Source organism: Bicyclus anynana, chromosome 27 (assembly GCF_947172395.1).
Source record: "Bicyclus anynana chromosome 27, ilBicAnyn1.1, whole genome shotgun sequence".
In the NCBI taxonomy this organism is placed as follows: Eukaryota; Metazoa; Arthropoda; class Insecta; order Lepidoptera; family Nymphalidae; genus Bicyclus; species Bicyclus anynana.
The window spans coordinates 4,778,433-4,798,760 of NC_069109.1; the positions used below are offsets into that span (position 1 = coordinate 4,778,433).

Consider the following 20,328-nt stretch of genomic DNA (forward strand, 5'->3'; position numbering starts at 1 on the left):
CGGGGTCGCACCTTGGACCCCCAATGTCCATCAGCTGTTCGAACTAAAGAAGTTGTTTTCGAAGTTCGAAGAGCTAAGGAATTTTGATAGTTAACATAATTGTTATAAGTTTCTCGATTGCGGGTGGTATTAACAGTCATTATTTATGTTATTGTGGAGGGGAACTATACAGTATTTGATGACTTGAGCTCAGTTGTTTGTTAGGCAGCGTGGACACCGTCACGCTGCCAGTCGCGTTAGTGATTCAATATTGTTTACTGTTGTAATTATTGATCATCATATTTAATTAATTTTCGGTAAATAATATAATCGTAAAATTATGGAAAATACTCCCGAGCACCCTGTATATTCATGTATATGTACTTTTTACACTTCCTGAACACACAAATCGACATTGTAGACAATTTATATATATAATTTTTACTATGATACTAAATGAAATTAAAACTATTCACACATATATAATAGTATAAAATCTTTGCTAGTATGTACCCAATAGCTAGTAGTAACTTGTAAAGAATAAAAAAAAAAAAACAATAGCTAGTAGTTGTGTGGTATTCAGCTAACGAGCACACTACCCCACACTTATCCCATAGAGTTAGCGGGCGCGGCGTCAGACACGGACAGCGAGGGCTCCAGGCCAGGCATGCAGGAGCTGCAGGTGCAGGACCCGGGCGCCAGGAAGCGGGAGATACTCTCCAGGATACACAGCTGCTATGCTGAGGACCCGGATACGGAGACTGGCGCGGTGAGCGAGTGTTTTTTTTTTTTTTTTTTAATATTTTGACAATTTAGCCCTGCTGCAATGGCACGACATCCATGGCGCGGTATGCGCGGTTTTTTTTTTAAATTTAATTTATTGGTAAGACTTAACAATGGGGATGATGACTAGGTTTGAATATATTGATTTTTATGATACATTCGGATACATTCATTCAATGTTAACTAATTTTTTCATACAAAGCAAAGATTCTCTGGATATCTCAATTACTGGTCTCCCTTTCTATTTTAAACCAATCAATTTTATTATATACTAGCTAACGCCCTAACGCGCCTAACGCGTGGTTCCCGTTCGCGTAGGAATACGGGGATAATATATAGCCTATAGCCTTCCTCGATAAATGGGCTATCTAACACTGAAAGAATTTTTCAAATCGGACCAGTAGTTCCTGAGATTAGCGCGTTCAATCAAACAAACAAACAAACAAACAAACAAACCTTTCAGCTTTATTATATTAGTATTAGTAATATATATACATTTTGGGCACCATGTAGCTGGTAGTTCTTTCACCATAGTAGTTATTGGCTTTTGGCATATAACAAGGTGTATTTACAAGACGGAGGTCCTGGTTTCTGGACTGTTGGGAGGCTTCGGCCGTGGCTAGTTACTACCCTACGGGCAAAGACGTGCCGCCAAGCGATTTAGCGTTTCCACTAAAAGTTAGCCCGCTTCTTTCTTATGTTATCTATGGTATTATGGTTGCAGGCCGGCGAGCTGGTGGAAGAAGTGAAGAAGTACCTTCTATTTGCTATGCGATACAAGTCAAATAGAAGGTTATTAGGTTTGAGTTATAGAATAGCCCTATACTACTTCATACACGGTCCAACCTGAGCTTGATATAAGAATAGAAACTGTTCTGGTGTGAACCGTTTCACCTTATTAAGGACTAGGGGACGCCCGCGACCTCTTTAATCCAGCCCTTACAGTAGTATCTGGCTTGTGTTATCTATGATGTTGTGGTTGCAGGCCGGCGAGCTGGTGGAAGAAGTGGCCGAGGAGAACAAGTCGCTGCTCTGGTTCCTGCTGAAGCAGGTCCGACCTGGCATGGACCTGTCCAAGGTGGTCCTGCCGACCTTCATCCTGGAGCCGCGGTCGTTCCTCGACAAACTCTCCGACAACTATTACCATGCTGATCTACTTACACGGTGAGGGACATTTTTACAAGTTCTTAATTGATATTAATTGATTATGAAACACGGCTAAAACTCACGTGATATTAGGTCGGAGTATGCCCGACTAGTTTCGAACCCATACGGGGCCCATACGAGGTACTAGAAACTTTTCCCTTGACAATACAGAAGCCTTATCGAAACGGATATAATGAGTCGTACCCGAAGCTAGAACATGCTCGGCTATTGCTGAACCGTCCGTGTCCACATTCTTCATGCTACGTATGTGTTCTCTTACTCTTGTGGTGATGTTACGGCGAGTCTCACCGATGTATGATCTTCCACAGTCACAGTTCTTAATTGATCTCAAATTGCAGTACTTTCAGCTTTTTGAAACGATTAGCATCCACATTTCTAATTCGTACAGCAAAAATTTGGAATTCCCTTCCGGCGTTTGTGTTTCCTGACACCTAATTTAAACATCTTTAAAGCAAGCGTGAATAGACATCTTCTAGGTAAGCGCGCTCCAACTCAGACCGCATTAATGCTTACCATCAGGCTTAATTGTAGTCAGGCGCTGGCCTATATTGCATAAAAAAGGAGGTTTACAAGTGGATTTTAAAAAAAGGAAAACGCAATGTTGAATAAGGGTTATGATTAACAACATTTGTCAGGACAACTTAAGTAAAAAATCAAACTGTAACCAAAACAAACACCAGAATGGCAGATAATACATTAAGCAATCCTCGCTAGAGGTTACCCCTCTGTCAAAACTATATGATCTTCTAATAAGGTCAGCGAAGTCTCGTATCCATAGATACAAGACCAATAGAAGATAATTGGTCTGAGTTATAGAAAACCCTAATAGTACTTCATAAATGATCGAACCTGAGCTAGATACAAGAATAGAAGGTGTTCTGGTGTGAACTGTTTCACCTTATTAAGGACTAGCGGACGCCCGCGAATTCGTCCGCGCTAAAGGTGGGTACAGATTGGTGCAATGCAACATGTAATGTAATATTCTGCCTTACATTGCATGTTCCCTGCTGCCTTGGACGTGTGGCGCGCGCGGTACGCGCATTGACTACGAATCAGTCGGCTCAGTCCTGCGCACACTGCGCGCCCCTTTGTGTTCGTACCAAAAACCGACAAATCTCGGATCGAACCGCGCACGAGTTGTAACGCTCGGAGCGTGCGCGACCCAGGCGCAGTTCGTGCGCGCGAGGCGTCTAAACCACGAGCATTCGTGATACATTGCAGCAATGTGGACGTCAAATTCTTGCATTGCATGTTGCATTACATGTTGTATTGCACCAATCTGTACCCACCTTTTAGACCTCTTTAATCCAGCCCTTACAGTACTATCGCTGTAAAAATGGAGCAACTTCTCCCGTTTTCCCAACATTTCCCTCTCTGCTTCTATTGATCGTAGCGTGATGAAAAGTATACTATAACCTGCCCAGGAGTGTGAAGAATAATTGTACCAAGTTTCGTTAAAATACGTAGAGTAGTTTTTGTTTCTATAACGAACATACAGACAGACGAAAATTTTACTGATTGCATTTTTGGCATCAGTATCGATCACTAATCACCCCCTGATAGTTATTTTGGAAATATATTTCATGTACAGAATTGACCTCTCTACAGATTTATTATAAGTTTTTTGCATTAGACTCGATGAAGAGTCACTAAAAAAAGCTCTTTACTCCATTTTCCAGAGCGCAGTCCTCAGAGGATCCCTACCAAAGGTTCAAAGGAGTCCTCAAATGGTACCTCTCTGGGTTGTACCGCAAACCCAAGGGACTGAAGAAACCCTACAACCCAGTGCTGGGCGAGACGTTCCGCTGTTGCTGGCAACATGCTGACAACGAGACGTATACGTATTATATTGCTGAGCAGGTGAGGACAATGACGTAGATAAAGAAGGTAATAGACGACTGATTGCTGTTAAGTTGTTCGTTTGTCTAAAAAACCGTTTAAATCAGTATATATCAGCGGCAAAGAGTCCAACAAGCCGATTCCCGCCGGGTTACCGTTTACGTACAAATCCATACATTCATCATTGTAATGAATATGATATATGTATGGATTTATGTGAGACTATATCACTCGGTATAACTTCCTTTTTAATTTTCATTGGGTTACCTTTTACAAAATTCCAGCCTTCGACACTGTTATATATACAGGGTGCTCGGAAGTATTTCCCATAACTCTAGGGTTATATTCTTTAAGGACAATTAATTAAAAATGTCTAAGAAAAGTTAAAAATATTACTTTTGTATATAGATCTTAAATTGTGTCCCTTATATCGCATCCTTATGTTATGACCTTGCCTTGTTTATTCATTGTTAAATATCATGAAGTAGCTTACTAGTGAAGTGCGGAGAGTCAGTTACAATATCTCTTCGATATCGACAGTCTTACCAAGGATAGATGAAGGCATGTGTTACATGGATAGTCGGAATTATTTGAATCACTTTGTATGAAAACATAAAAAGCCATGCAGTTTGGCTCCTATAAGTGGACTTGTCAACACCTTGAAGTTAAGGGAAATACTCCCGAGCACCCTGTATATATACAGGGTGTCCCGTAAATAGTACGACATACTATACAAGAGAGCTGACATCAAGGCCTAATGAAATAACGCAATATATGTTGGCCGAATTTTTAAAAACGGGTACGTTTTTAGGTTTTGACGTCGGTTGTATTTTTTTTTATTAAAATTTTATTATTTTTCCATTTTTAGTGTAAAATATACTATGTGTAAAAAAATATTTTCAAACACCAAACTCTACCGTTCAAACTGTAACCAAAACAAACATTTGAATAGTGTGTCGCGGACTTTTTTGTAGATATTTATAAGATCTACAATTAATTAGAACATTTTATGGTTCTATCTTCTATAGTTTAGGCAGCGTACGCAATATAAGTAACTTTTCTGGTTGATTTTTTACACCTTGTGTCCGAAAAGCTCAAATATCTTTCGGTACCCTATATTTTTCCAAAAAAATTTAGCCTATCTTACTTGTGGATAATGAAGCTTTCGAATGGTGAAAGAATTTTTTAAATCAGTACAGTAGTTTTTGAACCTATTCATTACAAACAAACGAACATACAAACAAAGTTTTTCGAATAATATTAGTATAGATGATAGCTGACATCAAGGCCGCAACATTTTTAATAAAAGAAAAGTTTCAATTTTGAAGAAACTAAAAAGATCGAAAAAAAAATTTATCATTTTTCCATATTTAGGCTACGACGCTGTCGTATTCCGGACGCTCCATCTGCATATTATTGATTAATCTGTTTAATAAATATGGATTGTTTTGTTACTCTTCCAGGTGTCCCACCACCCCCCCGTTTCGGCTTTCTACATTTCGAACAGAAAAGATGGTTTCGTTATCGAGGGCAGTCTTTTGGCGAAATCGAAGTTTTATGGTGAGTATGAAAAGTGTTACTTGTGGATTATGAAACGGTGGCAAAGATGTTATATAGCTTGGCAAATTCGTTGTTGACACTCCCGTGATATGCGGGCGACGGGGGAAAGGCCTGCGCGGGTGTAAAGTTGTGCGCGGTCTTTTGGCGAAATCGAAGTTTTATGGTGAGTGTTACTTGTGGATTATGAAACGGTGGCAAAGATCTTATACTAGGCAAGTTCGTAGATGACACTTCCATGATATGCGGGCGACGGGGGAAAGAACTGATCGGGTGTGAAGTCGTGCGCGGTTTTTTTGCGACATTGTAATTTTATGGCGAGTATGAAAAGTGTTGCTTGTGGATAATGAAACGGTGGCAAAGATCTTATACTATAGCTTGGCAAGTTAACACTCCATTATATGCGGGCGACGGGGGAAAGGACTGCGCGGGTGTGAAGTCGTGCGCGGTCTTTTGGCGAAATCGAAGTTTTATGGTGAGTATGAAAAGTGTTACTAGTGGATTATGAAACGGTGGCAAAGATCTTATACTATAGCTTGGCAAGTTGACACTCCATGATATGCGGGCGACGGGGGGATGGGACTGCGCGGGTGTATTGTGCGCGGTCTTTTGGCGAAATCGAAGTTTTATGGTGAGTATGAAAAGTGTTACTTGTGGATTATGAAACGGTGGCAAAGATCTTATACTATAGCTTGACAAGTTGACACTCCATGATATGCGGGTGACGGGGGGAAAGGACTGCGCGGGTGTAAAGTTGTGCGCGGTCTGTTGGTGAAATGAAAGTTTTATGGCGAGTATGAAAAGTGTTACTAGTGGATTATGAAACGATGGCAAAGATTTTATACTAGGTAAGTTTGCAGATGACACTTCCATGATATGCGGGCGACGGGGGGAAAGGACTGCGCGGGTATGAAGTCGAGCGCGTGGAGTATCGCTGCCTCCTCCCGGCCCGCGCGGACCATTGGGAGTGTTACGAACGAATTTGCCATGATTTCTATACACTATTGGAGCCGGTCAAGCTTCGCTTTGACTTATGTGCACTTCTTCCCTATCCCTACACTAACCCACCCCTACCCTCCTTCCCTTGGTCACGTCGATACGTGTGAACGGCTGGACCGATTTCACTATTTTTCTTTATTTGTTTGTTATTGTCAGGGGAAGGTTCTTATGACAGAAAAAAAATTAAAAACTGAAGGGGTAGGGGTAGGGTAGGGGTATTTGAAAGTTTACATCGAGCTTCACGCGGACGAAGCCGCGGGCGTTCGCTAGTCTATACTAATATTATGAAGCTACCTATTATTAAGCCGGTGAAATCGAAGTTTTATGGTGAGTATGAAAAGTGTTACTTGTGGATTATGAAACGGTGGCAAAGATGTTATACTAGGCAAGTTCGTAGATGACACTTCCATGATATGCGGGCGACGGGGGGAAAGAACTGATCGGGTGTGAAGTCGTGCGCGGTCTTTTGGCGACATTGTAATTTTATGGCGAGTATGAAAAGTGTTACTAGTGGATTATGAAACGGTGGCAAAGATCTTATACTATAGCTTGGCAAGTTGACACTCCATGATGTGCGGGCGACGGGGGGAAAGGACTGCGCTGGTTTGAAGTTGTGCGCGGTCTTTTGGCGAAATCGAAGTTTTATGGTGAGTATGAAAAGTGTTACTAGTGGATTATGAAACGGTGGCAAAGATTTGATACTAGGCAAGTTCGTAGATGAAACTCCCATGATACGCGGGCGACGGGGGGAAAGGACTGTCCGGGTATGAAGTCGAGTGACATATACAATAGTATAAAATGTTTGTACGGTGGCATGATAGCGGCTATTAAAACTCGAGTGTATTTTATAATGGAGACATGAGTGTTTTGTTAATAGCAAATTATGCACCGTTTCATACTCCACTTTATCTAATCGAATGTAAGAGATTTACAGTGGTATTCGTAGACGTTGTAGGGGCACCCCCAGGGGATCATTCACCCGATGAGTGTCAAATTCTCAAATAAACAGAGGTTAAAGTCGACGCTCAGCGGCTTAATGATCTAACATTGAAAGAATCTATCAAATCGGACCAATACTTTTTGAGTTCAATCAAACAAACAAACTCTTCAGCTTTATAATATTAGTATAAATATGAAATTACGAGTATGTGTCTGTCTGTCTGTTTGTTTGTTCGTCTTTCACGGCAAACCGAAGCGACGATTTGACGTGATTTTTTAAAGTGGAGATAGTTGAAAGGATGGATAGTGACGTAGTGGTATTTGTTATCAGGGAACTCGACGTCGGCCATCTTGGAAGGGTGCGCGCGCATCCACCTGCTGAACTGGCGCGAGACGTACGTCACCACCGCGCCCTACGCGCACTGCAGGGGCATCGTCATGGGCACGCTCAGCATGGAGCTGGGGGGCAAGGTGAGCGCAGATCTGTGGTATAAAAGACAATGTTTCAAGTTCCTTGATTAGGGGAGGTTTTTTTTTTTATTCTTTACAAGTTAGCCCTTGACTACAATCTCACGTGATGGTAAGTGATGATGCAGTCTAAGATGGAAGCGGGCTAACTCGTCAAGGAGGAGGATGAAAATCCACACCCCTTTCGGTTTCTACACGGCATCGTACCGGAACGCTAAATCGCTTGGCGGTACATCTTTGCCGGTAGGGTGGTAACTAGCCACGGCCGAAGCCTCCCACCAGCCAGACCTGGACAAGTTAAGAAAATCTCAATCTGCCCAGCCGGGGATCGAACCCAGGACCTCCGTTTTGTAAATCCACCGCGCATACCACTGCTCCACTGAGGTTTTGAAATAATATTCACTGTTGATCTTCAATACTATGTTTTATTCACCAATAAGACACATATATAGATTACACTTCACTGCCATCACTTTGTATTATACATTAATACATCAATGCAATATAGATATATCACACTTCAATTGCAATCACTTGGCACTTGTTGCCTCTTCGATAGCAAACATAGAGTACATTGAATATAGGGTATAGAGTCCTCAGATGCCATCTCCGCTTAGCGCCATCATGTGAGCAGATAGAGAACTACACCAATTATAAAATATACCCATAAGTATAAAATGAGCGTCGAATTACGTATATATACCTATATCCATAGAGACATAAACATAATGTTTACCTACTAGTATTAACTGTTCTTTAATTCTATTATTTTATTTAGGAATTCGGATACAAATAATAAAAACACAAATGGGATACATATAATTATTTATTGTTTAACCTTTTGTGAATATAAACAACTCCGTCTCTTTGAATAGAGTCATCTTCGTCAAAACCTCTAGTGGTACCGCTTAACAATATATTTGTTGACTTACACCAATTAAATGTAAAAAATCTGCACGAAAAAATAAAAAAAAGAACTCTACTAAATCTCAAGACAAGGCATATATAACAGTTCTCGGAATCCAAATTAAAGCACAGGTTATAACGATTTATAACAGTCACCAAAATCCATAAAAAAAGCTAAGTCGTCGGGAAAGATCAACGCAAAAAACATCATGAAGAAAGCAGAATAAATAAAACCGTTTCGTCTTCAAAATTAAACAAAATGTCACAAGCTGCACGAGGTTATAATTTTTTTTAATACCTGGCTTAAGATTACCTCGGAATCCTGCTGGTCAAAGTGCCTTAAAGCGCCATCTATTGAGCAAATAGTGAACCAAGGAGGCATATGCAATTTGTACTGAGGTCGTAATGTACAGACTGATTATATCCTGATAGCAAATGAACGAATGCCCCGCAAATAAGGAACCGATAGCTTTTATACCTTGTATCATGACAATATCTCAATTTATTATTTACAAATGTCAAGGTGTATTTCCTGTCATGATACGTCAATGTACCGGCGTATCATGACGTATCATGACTTAGTAGGACCAATATTTAAAATTGCTAACACCATGGTATAAAAGACAATGTTTCAAGTTCCTTAATTAGGGGGAGGTATCCGTGTTAGTATAAATAAGAGGGTATTTGATGACTTGAGCTCAGTTGTTTGTTAGTCAGCGTAGACACCGTCACGCTGCCAGCCGCGTTGGTGATTTTGTGCGATAATGTTTTGTGTTGTAATTATGCATTTATATTTCACATATTATAATAAACCTAATGATCTATTTATTAAAAATATGTAAATTGAAATGCGGCGACAACAAATTGTATACCCTTGGGGGGTTTTTCAAAATTTTCAATTATATGTTTATAGATACACGTGATATGTCAAGAGACGGGCTACCAGGCGGATGTGGAATTCAAATTGAGGGTAAGTGGAAAATTTTACGTCTACGGTACAATCATTAACGGTTGTGGTTTGCACAAGGTTTTTAAGTAGGGTAGGCATTATATTTTGTAGAAATTGTATTTTCAATCATCATTATTAACAACCCATATTCGGATCTCTGTTGAGCACGAATTTCCTCTCAGAATGAGAGGGGTTAGGCCTATTTTTTTTTATTTTAGTGTGTCCCAGCATAGTGAACGAAAACGCCACAGGACGGGCAATTTCGTTATTTTCATTTTAACACAAAATTACTGAACCGATTTTCATGAAAACTAAATGGGATCAATCAGGAAGCATACTACATACTTTTTCAAACAAAAACGAATATTCAAAATTGGTTAAGAATTTACGAAGTTAATAGAAACGATTAAAAAAATTCCTTTTTTGAATTCGATTAAAAAGGGCCCAAAACTAATGATCTCCTTTTAATTTCTCTGTTTTGTGTGCAATAAAGTTTTGAAGTTTACTCCTTAAGAATCGATTTTTCATATACAGGGTGATTCGGTCTTTAGTGCGGATATTTTTTTTCGTGGTTCTGTATCATTAATAGAATATAAATCTACAAACAGTTCGATACATTTAATGTAATTTTTTTTTAATTTATGTCTCTAAAATAACAAAATAATGTACATATTATTACTAAACAAGATATATTCAGCTTAAAAGTGATCTGGTGACGTTCTTTAGGTATCAAACGAAAATAAAATAAACGCACAATAGGGTGACCCTAAAATTCTGTTCAAAAGTAAATAACTTTAGCTAACGATAATTTTGTTATTTTTGAGTTAAAAAAAAAAAAGAAAAAATACGTGATCATTAAATTTTGTTTATGTACAAAATATAAAAATATCCGCACTAAAAAAATTTTCTTCCTGTATAGTCCCCGGTATGAAAAAATATGGGCAGTAAAATTCGATGAACGAATGACAGCGTGACGTTTTTCGTGCGCAACCTATTCTGCGCACCTTTCACCGTGCACTGCTGCACCTCGGTTGCGCACCTTTAATTTTTCAGGCGTCAGTATTGAGACGTACACAGTGTATGCTGCGGGACAACATACACTATTTAGACAGTCGATCTGAAAGAGTAAACATTCGTGCGTCGGAGCTGACACTCACTTTTTTCTAACTATTCTACAATACACGTTTCCAGCCTTTCCTCGATAAATGGGCTATATATATCTAACACTGAAAGAATTTTTCAAATCGGACCAGTAGTTTCTGAGATTAGCGCGTTCAAACAAACAAACTTCAGCTTTATATATTAGTATAGATTATACAATACATTTCCAGCCTTTCCTCGGCGGGTCGGATCAAACCAACGCTATTTCTGGCAGAATCAAAAAAGGGAAGGAAACTGTTGCCTCCATAGAGGGGTACTGGGACGGCAAGATCGATATCAAAGACAAAAAGACGGGGGTGAGTTACTTTATATCACAGATTAATCAATATCTATACTTAATTACTTATCTATATCTATATTATAATAAATAAATAAATAAATAAATATACTTAAACAATACACATCACTAACTAGCCCCAAAGTAAGCATACAGAGTAGCTTGTGTTATGGGTGCTAAGATAGTTGATATTATAATATTAATATACAATTATATACTACATATAAATACTTATATAATGTATAAATACACACAGACACTGGAAAACACCCATGCTCATCACACAAATATTTTCCAGTTGTGGGAATCGAACCCACGGCCGTGGATGCAGAAAGCAGGGTCACTACCCACTGCGCCACGCGGCCGTCAATATCAATATCTATACTTATAATAAAACTGGTCGAACTCTATACATTTATTCGCAATTTGAGATTTTACTTACACCATTTGTAACAACAAACGTTACCGTGGCATAGAGTACTACTAGCGCCATCTAGAATCTATACTTATAATACGAATTCAATACATTTTGTACATTCTGTACATTGAAGATATTTTGAAAATTTTTGTTGGGGGGCATTATATAATCGATACTGAAGCTAAAAATTTTTTTTTTTTATTTTTTGTCTGTCCTTTTACAAAATTTGCTTTACAAAGGATATGTCCCAAAATGGGCCTATTATTTATAATTTTTAAGCAGGTCGATAGTATTTTTAAGGATAGAAGATACAAATTGCTGTTGAAGAAAATAATTTTCAGAATTTTTGGAACCCGATGAAAAAAAATTATCTAATTAATAGATAATTTTTTTTTTCGTTTCGCTCCCTTGTCTACAAATTAAACATAGATAATAAAAATTTTAATTAAAAAAAATACAACCGACTTCAAAACTTGAAAACGTACCCACTAAACTAAAAAGTGAAACGGTGCTAAGCCGGTGATGTATTAATTCAAATTGAAATTTCAAAAATTTTTGAAATCATTCCAGGCGTCTTTGAGTAATCGGTGTACATACATCAAAAAAAAAATACCGACCGAATTGAGAACCTCCTCCTTTTTGAAGTCGGTTAAAAATACAGTAAAAGTGTACAAAGCAGCCAATAAAAACACCTGGAATTGAATTATTAACCGGTGTAAGCTGTCAATGTCATGTAATATTGTCAAATGTCAATAAGACAAGTTAAAAAGAAACATTAAATCGTAGACAGGGAAGCATTAAAAAAAATTGCTTTAAAAACACCATAAACGAACGCTACGAAGCAAAGATCACTGACAACCTGTCAATGTGTGAGTTACAAGCATGTTGCCATGATAACAATTCTTAATTAATGTTGTCAGCTAATGAAAAAAATACATTTTATTTAATTAATTAAAAAAAAATGCGGGTTCCAAATTTTTTTTTATTTAGGGTTTCAAGACCTATATTTTATGTTCTTTTAAGATAAAAATAATTTGTTCTGCTTAGTTGACACTCGGAATAAAGGCCCAGCCTCCATACAAAATTGGGATATGTCCTTTGCATACTTCTAATTTATATACAACTAGCGGACGCCCGCGACTTCGTCCGCGTGAAACTCGATGTAAACTTTCAACTACCCCTATCCTACCCCTACCCTACTCCTACCTACAACTACCCTACTTTTCTGGTTGATTTTTTACACCTTGTATCCGAAAAACCCAAATATCTTACGGAACCCTATTTTTTCCAAAATAAAATTTAGCCTATGTTACTTGTGGATAATGTAGCATTCGAATGGTGAAAGAATTTTCAAAATCGGTCCAGTAGTTTTTGAGCCTATTCATTACAATCAAACAAACATACAAACATATAAACAAAGTTTTCCTCTTTATAATATTAGTATAGATTTAAAAAGCTGTCACCATCTCTATTGGTCTGATTCTGATGATGATGATGAATGCACAGGAGTCCAACCTCCTGGATGTGGCGCTGCTGAAGGAGCAGCGTTTACCCCGGTTCCTGATGAGGCTGGACAAGCAGCAGGAGTGGGAGTCGCAGAGGCTCTGGATCAAGGTCTCGGAGGCCATCCATAATGAGGACCAGGTACGCGGGAGGTTTTTTGAAATGGGTAAAGGAGGATATTTCATACTGGGCCCAGTGATGTTAAATACTGTTAGATGTAAAACTAGGTCATGAAAAATGAAAAGAGGAAATTTTCACATATCAATGTTAGTTGTGGTCAACAAAGAATGTTATTTAAACAAATAATATCTAAATATCGTCTACAATTTCGATTTGTGTGTTCAGGAAGTGTAAAAACTATATATACATAAATATATAATGAAATTAAAGACAAAATTGTACATCTGTGCGCTCAGTCTTGTAGCCTATTATTCGGTTCACTTTTTGCGGTGATTTTGTATAGACGTAACCGATCTATAGTATAAAATTATCATTGACTGGGCCCAGATTTGATGAGTGAACCTTTACAATGTCCAATTCTTTTTGTACATCTAAAGATTTTATACTATATACTACAGCCTTTCTTGATGAGTTCTGTTTACCAACAAAGAAATTAGAAATGAAGGTAGTAAAGGTCATGGATACTAAGATTGATTTTATCATATACGTTTTTCTTTTTTTTATTAACTAAAATATACAAAAATTATCGTTTACCAAAGATATTTAATTTAAAATGGATTTTTTGGGTCATCATATCACTTGTAGAATGATTAGCTGTAAGATTAAAAGCCGCCGTTTATCGCGCGGTCTTTGAAAATAATGTGTATATCATTAACAAGCTCACTGCTGAGCTCGAGTCTCCTCTCAGAATGAGAGGGGTAAGGCTAATAGTCCACCACTAGCCCAATGCAATGGCAGACTTCCCACACGCAGGGAATTAGGAAAATTCTCTGGTATGCAGGTTTCTTCACGATGTTTTTCCTTCACCGTTTGAGACACGTGATATTAATCGTGAGTCAGAAGTTTTTTTTTTTGTACCCCATATCATTCAAATTTAAAAAAATACAAGGATTTTATTAAAATCTAACTAAATAAAAAGAAATAAATAAAATAAAAACCCAAGATTTTGAGTTATATCAAGATGTCGCCAATAGAGCAACTATGACTTGACAATGACAGCAAACGTCAAATCGACTACTGCATTGAAAATTTCATTTCTTGGGAGATAATGAATATTATTTCGAAAGAATTTAGAAGTTAATTCGTAGATTTGTATAATCAAAACTAGTTAAAAAATATATATTCCTTTATTTCCGCCAGGGTACAATGACTGATATTTAAAATGCACACAACTGAAAAGTTGGAGGTGCATGCCCCGGATCGGATTCGAACCCACACCCTCCGGAATCGGAGGCAGAGGTCATATCCACTGGGCTATCACGGCTGTAAGAAATTAAATATCACGTGTCTCAATCGGTGAAGGAAAACATCGTGAGGAAACCTGCATATCAGAGAATTATCTTAATTCTCTGCGTGTGTGAAGTCTGCCAATCCGCATTGGGCCAGCGTGGTGGACTATTGGTGTAACCCCTCTCATTCTGAGAGGAGACTCGAGCTCAGCAGTGAGCCGAATATGGGTTGATGACGACGACAATGACTGATCCTGGGCTCCATACAATTTTGGACCATATCTTTTCATATATTTTTTTCAAAATGTTTTGTAAATTTCAGATAGTGGCAACAGAACAGAAGACGATAATAGAAGAAGCCCAGCGTGCTAGAGCGCGCAACTTGGTGACGCCCTGGACTCCAAGGCTCTTCCACCGGGACTCCGGCAGCCCGCTGCCTGAAGGTAACCCTTTCACTCTCCAGACCTCTTTAATCCGGCCCTTACAGTAGTATCGCTGTAAAAATGGAGTAACATCTCCCGTTTTCCCAACATTTCCCTTCACTGCTCTGCTCCTATTGATCGTAGCGTGATGAAAAGTATACTATAACCTGTCCAGGAGTATGAAGAATAATTGTACCAAGTTTCGTTAAAATCCTTTTAGCAGACTCAGAAAAGATTACAAATATAAGAAAACTAATGTCGAAAAAAGTTTATGATTTACATTTGTCAGGTCAACTTAATTAACAAATCAAACTGTAACCGAAATAAGACCCTAGAATAGCAGAGAATGACCTTGAGAGAAGTCACGCACTTGCGAACGATGTGTGTAGGGTTAAAGGCGCCTTTGACAGATATCTAACACTCCCCTTTTCCACTCAAGTCACTTCTCCTTCGATAACAATCCTTCGAGTAGTTTTTGTTTCTGTAACCAACATACAGACAGACAAAAATTTTACTGATTGCATTTTTGGCATCAGTATCGATCACTAATCACCCCCTGATAGTTATTTTGGAAATATATTTCATGTACAGAATTGACCTCTCTGCAGATTTATTATAAGTATAGATGATAAGGAAAACTATAACAGATAAGTAGCAATTTCTCGTGGTTACCAGTTCTGGATTAAGTTATATGACATAGAGTTAGTCTTTCTTCTAAAAATGTTCAGTATAGTCCTATTCGTTATTCATTAATTTCTCAAGGAAATGGGTATAGAGCAGAGGTTTCCCAAACTTTTTTGTGTCGTAGACCCCTTGCCATGTTTTTCCGTGTTGGGTAGACCCCCTACTTGTTTGATATTGATTTTCTGTATCCTACAACTTACACAATATTATAAACATATATAATATTTTTTTTACTTCATAGTTACTTTTAAAATAATGTATGTTTTGATATTATAAGATAATATGATGTAAAGAAATAGGTACTATCAGTGTATGTGTTATGACTTATGATCCACTATCGTGGAAACCATTTTCATTTAATCGACCCCCAAATTTTTTTTCGCTGACACAGACCCCTCGCAGTTTGTCATAGACCCCTAGGGATCGATATAGACCACATTGGGAAAAAAAGGAGGGGGTTTCCCAATTCGACCGTATATATTTTTTGCTGCTATAATTAGTGGTACTATAGTGTTTTTGCCAGGGTCTTATAAATAAATCCTACTAATATTATAAACGCGAAAGTTTGTATGGATGTTTGGATGTTTGTTACTCTTTAACGCCGCTACTACTGAAGCGATTTGGCTGAAATTTGGAATGGAAATAGATTTTACTCTGGATTAACACATAGGTTACTTTTTATCCCGAAAAAATCCATGGTTTCCCGAGATTTGCGAAAATTGATGATTTTGATGATGTGAATGTTTGTTACTCTTTCACGCCTCGACTACTGAACCGAATTAGCTGAAATTTGGTATTGAGATATATTATAGCATGGATTAACACATAGGCTACTTTTTATTCCGGAAAATTCCATGGTTCCCGGGGGATTTGTGAAAAATAAATTAAAACAATGTTTCAGGTATCACCGATCAAGGCTGGAAGTACAACCATTGCAACACAAAGTGAGTTTGATCTATATTAAGTCACTGTAAAATTGTGAAATACGTTACTTTATAATCTTACTAGCGGACGCCCGCGACTTCGTCCGCGTGAAACTCGATGTAAATATTCAACTACCCCTACCCTACCCTACCCTACCTCTACTCTCCTCTACCCTACCCCTACCCTACCCCCACCCTAAACCCTACCCTACCCCCACCCTACCCCTACCCTACCCCTACCCTACCCCTACCATACCCCTACCCTTACCCTACGTTGAAATTTTTCCTGAATTTTCTTTGCCATAAACCTCACGGAGCCCGAGACCTTTTCAACGAATGCAAAACCGTGGAAATCGGTTCGTGCGTTCTGGAGTTATAGCGTCAGGAAGGAAAACCAGACTTTTTTTATTTTTTTTTTTTATAAAAAGTATCCTATGTCCTTCTCCTGGCTCTAAACTACCTCCCTGCCAATTTTCAGCTAAATCGGTTCAGCCATTCTTGAGTTATAAGTGGAGTAACTAACACGACTTTCTTTTATATATATATATAGATTGTAATCTGTCTATGTATTGTGAACTGATCATACTGATTACAATTTAACGTGTTATTATTCGGTAGAGTGTAATCTATCGAAGTGAAACAGTCAAATTGTCAATCAGGATGAATTTACCATAGAGTTACAAAAATATTACAGCGGGCATAATAAAAATAGTAAAAAATTACAATGAACCAATCAAAGAAAAAAGAAAAAGAAAGAAAATCGGAGGTGTGACCAGTGCATTTCTTATTTTTTTTAAACACTTAATTTAAACACTGTTGTTCCATTAGTCAAATATTGTTATTGTTTTTTATAAATATAATTTTGTCAAATCTAAAGTTAGGTTAGGTTAGTAAATAAAAATTCGGACACTTAGGTCAGTCTTTAGGTAAAATAAATAATAAATAAATACGTGATATCACAATACTTGGAAGTATTTTAGTTGACTGACATATGTGTTTCATTCCTAACTCTATAAACACAGAACGGTCTGCTGTAAGGCCGACCAATCAGGGGCAAGTTCGGACAGTTGACGTTTTAAGATTGCAATTTAACGGTTTCACTTCGATAGGTTTTATTATACCGTAAAATAACACGTCAAATTGTAATCAGTATGCTCAGTTCACAATATATCGACAGATTACAATATCGTGAGATTATAAAGTAATGTATTTTATAATTTAACGGTAACATATATATTAATTAGTCTGGTGGCACATCGCAAGTTAATTAATTTTAACAAAACTGGGTGCACATTGAGTTTTTACTACATGGATAAAGTAGAATTTTGCGCACCGATTTTGCGTTCCAAAGACAACCTTTTCGAGCTAGTGTAATGAAAATAGTATTTAATCAAATAAATAAATAAATAAATGTATATACTTAAACAATACACATCAATATCTAGCCCTAAAGTAAGCATACAGAGCAGCTTGTGTTATGGGTGCTAAGATAGTTGATATTATAATATTAATATACAATTATATACTACATATAAATACTTAGGTATATAATGTATAAATACACACAGACACTGGAAAACACCCATGCTCATCACACAAATATTTTCCAGCTGTGGGAATCGAACCCATTAACTAATGAACTCTTGCTTGTCTATGTTCAGTCCGTGGCAAGCGGAGGAGGTGATAGAGTACGAGGACGACTTCGTGGTGACGTCAGCGCGCAGTGCGCCGGCGCGCGCGACGGGGGAGCGCATCAGGGAGCTGGCGCAGAGGAGCGACTCCGACAGCCACGACGACTTGGCGAGGCGCTCCAAGACTTCCACGTGAGTGACGCTACGTGCTAGTGAACGTGTACGCACTAATGTTCTTTACACGCGTGCGTGCTCTAATGTAGTTACACGCGTGCACGCATAATGTACTTGCGCACGCACTTGTGCACGCGCTAATGTATTTAAACACTTGTGCACAGTCTAATGTATTTACGCACCTGTGCACAGTCTAATGTATTTACGCACCTGTGCACAGTCTAATGTATTTACGCACCTGTAACAGTCTAATGCATTTACGCGCTCTAATGTATTTATTTACGCACCCGTGCACGCTCTAATGTATTTACGTACGCGTGGACGCTCTAATGTGCCTACTTACGCATGCGTGCACGCACTAATGCACTTACGCACGCACACATATTTGCATCAGACGTCCGTTATGGGGTGCTTCTATTGAAAATTGTAACTGTGTTGAAATACAAAATGGTGGACACGCAAGCCTAAAATATAATGTCATACACAATGTAAAGACAATCTTTGAACACAATTTTATTGCTTTATATCAATATAAAAACGCAGCGATGTTGTAAAAAGATTTATTTATAAACTGCACTGATTATAATAATATATATATGGATATAAAATAAAAGGTCTATCAAAAAGGTAATGCGGAGTGGAACGGTTGACTGGTAATCAGTAATGAATGGGAAAAAAAATATATCCATGCATGCGCGTTTTATTCTAAATCACACTTCACAGTAATTTTATAAAATAAAGTAATTTTACTGAAGCGATTTGGCTGAAATTTGGAATGGAAATAGATTTTACTCTGGATTAACACATAGGCTACTTTTCATCCCGGTAAAATCCATGGTTCTCGCGAGATTTGTGAAAATCCGAATTCGCGGGCGTTCGCTAGTATGAAATTAATATGGAATGTAGATGCCCAAACCTAAAGTTCGCCACATATACACATTACACATATAAAACATATCGCTATATTTTGTTTTTATATTTGTGGTTTTTTTTTTTCTTTTTAATAAATTGGTTTTTTTTTTCAGGCGAACTCTAAAGCAGACCCTGTTCGCAATAGACGCGTCGCTCCGCGAACAGACGTTGGCCTTGGAGCGTTTGACGAGAACCGTTGACAGCATGAGCGAAGGTATTATTTTATTTATTTATTTTATTTATGTTGCTTTACTGTTTTTCAGATAGAAGGGGTTTTTTTTTATTCTTTACTAGTTAGCCCTTGACTACAATGTCACCTGATGGTAAGTGATGATGCAGTCTAAGATGGAAGCGGGCTAACTTGTTGGGAGGAGGATGAAAATCCACACTCCTTTCGGTTTCTACACGGCATCGTACCGGGACGCTAAATCGCTTGGCGGTACGTCTTTGCCGGTAGGGTGGTAACTAGCCACGGCCGAAGCCTCCCATCAGCCAAAAGCGAGCGAAGGTACCTTTGTATTTATTAATTTTATTTATGTTCCTATAATGTTTTTCAGTCATGTGTCACGCATATGAAGTGTTGTATTATTTTACGATAAAATGTATGGCGGATAACGTTGTAATAGGGATGGTGACAGTTTTTTAAATTGTATATAAATTAAGAGTATGCTAATAGTAAAGCAATTTTGTAAAAGTAACAGGGTATCTGCGATCATTACTTTCGGAGCTACAGGGATTTAAAGGGTCAGATTTGCGGCGCTGCCGCGGATCCCTGAAAAACGCCCCATACAAAATGGCACGAACTAATGACGTCGTAGGTAATGTAATGGTCGTTAGATTTGTATGTGCGTTCAAACAAAATTACTAATATCTTTGTTATTTGTGCGTTTATGTTTATAGTTCATTTATTAAAAAATGTCACATTTAATGTAAGGAAGCTAAAACTGTATGAATTTTCATCTAATTACGATAAACAATTTTTAATAGATTTTGAAATTTTACAATCTCATTTATTTTGCAAATATCCAGACAATCTTTGCTTTTTATGTATAAATTAGTTAACATTAACCTCATTTACCCGAATGTATCATAAAAATCAATATATTCAAACCTAGTCATCATCCCCATTGCTTGAGGGGTACCGTCCACTTAGAAGAGTACAGCAATATAGTCGTTAAAAGAACAAATAAATTATAGCACTATTGACGGCCTCCGTGGCGCAGTGGTA

At 37.9% G+C, this 20,328-nt stretch overlaps 1 protein-coding gene across 4 annotated transcripts in view; it reads left to right on the top strand.

Moving 5' to 3' along the window:
* Positions 1-20,328, top strand: part of LOC112053781 (oxysterol-binding protein-related protein 8) — an 81,356-nt gene that overhangs the window by 50,483 nt on the left and 10,545 nt on the right. For all 4 annotated transcript variants that reach the window (XM_052890415.1, XM_052890416.1, XM_024093356.2 and 1 more), the window contains 12 exons: positions 597-748; positions 1,748-1,926; positions 3,609-3,789; positions 5,232-5,328; positions 7,595-7,734; positions 9,551-9,607; positions 10,918-11,043; positions 12,949-13,086; positions 14,677-14,797; positions 16,362-16,404; positions 18,045-18,206; positions 19,214-19,314. In XM_052890415.1, the coding sequence (XP_052746375.1) occupies positions 597-748; positions 1,748-1,926; positions 3,609-3,789; positions 5,232-5,328; positions 7,595-7,734; positions 9,551-9,607; positions 10,918-11,043; positions 12,949-13,086; positions 14,677-14,797; positions 16,362-16,404; positions 18,045-18,206; positions 19,214-19,314 (1,497 nt within the window). The remainder of the gene's footprint in view (positions 1-596; positions 749-1,747; positions 1,927-3,608; positions 3,790-5,231; positions 5,329-7,594; positions 7,735-9,550; positions 9,608-10,917; positions 11,044-12,948; positions 13,087-14,676; positions 14,798-16,361; positions 16,405-18,044; positions 18,207-19,213; positions 19,315-20,328) is intronic.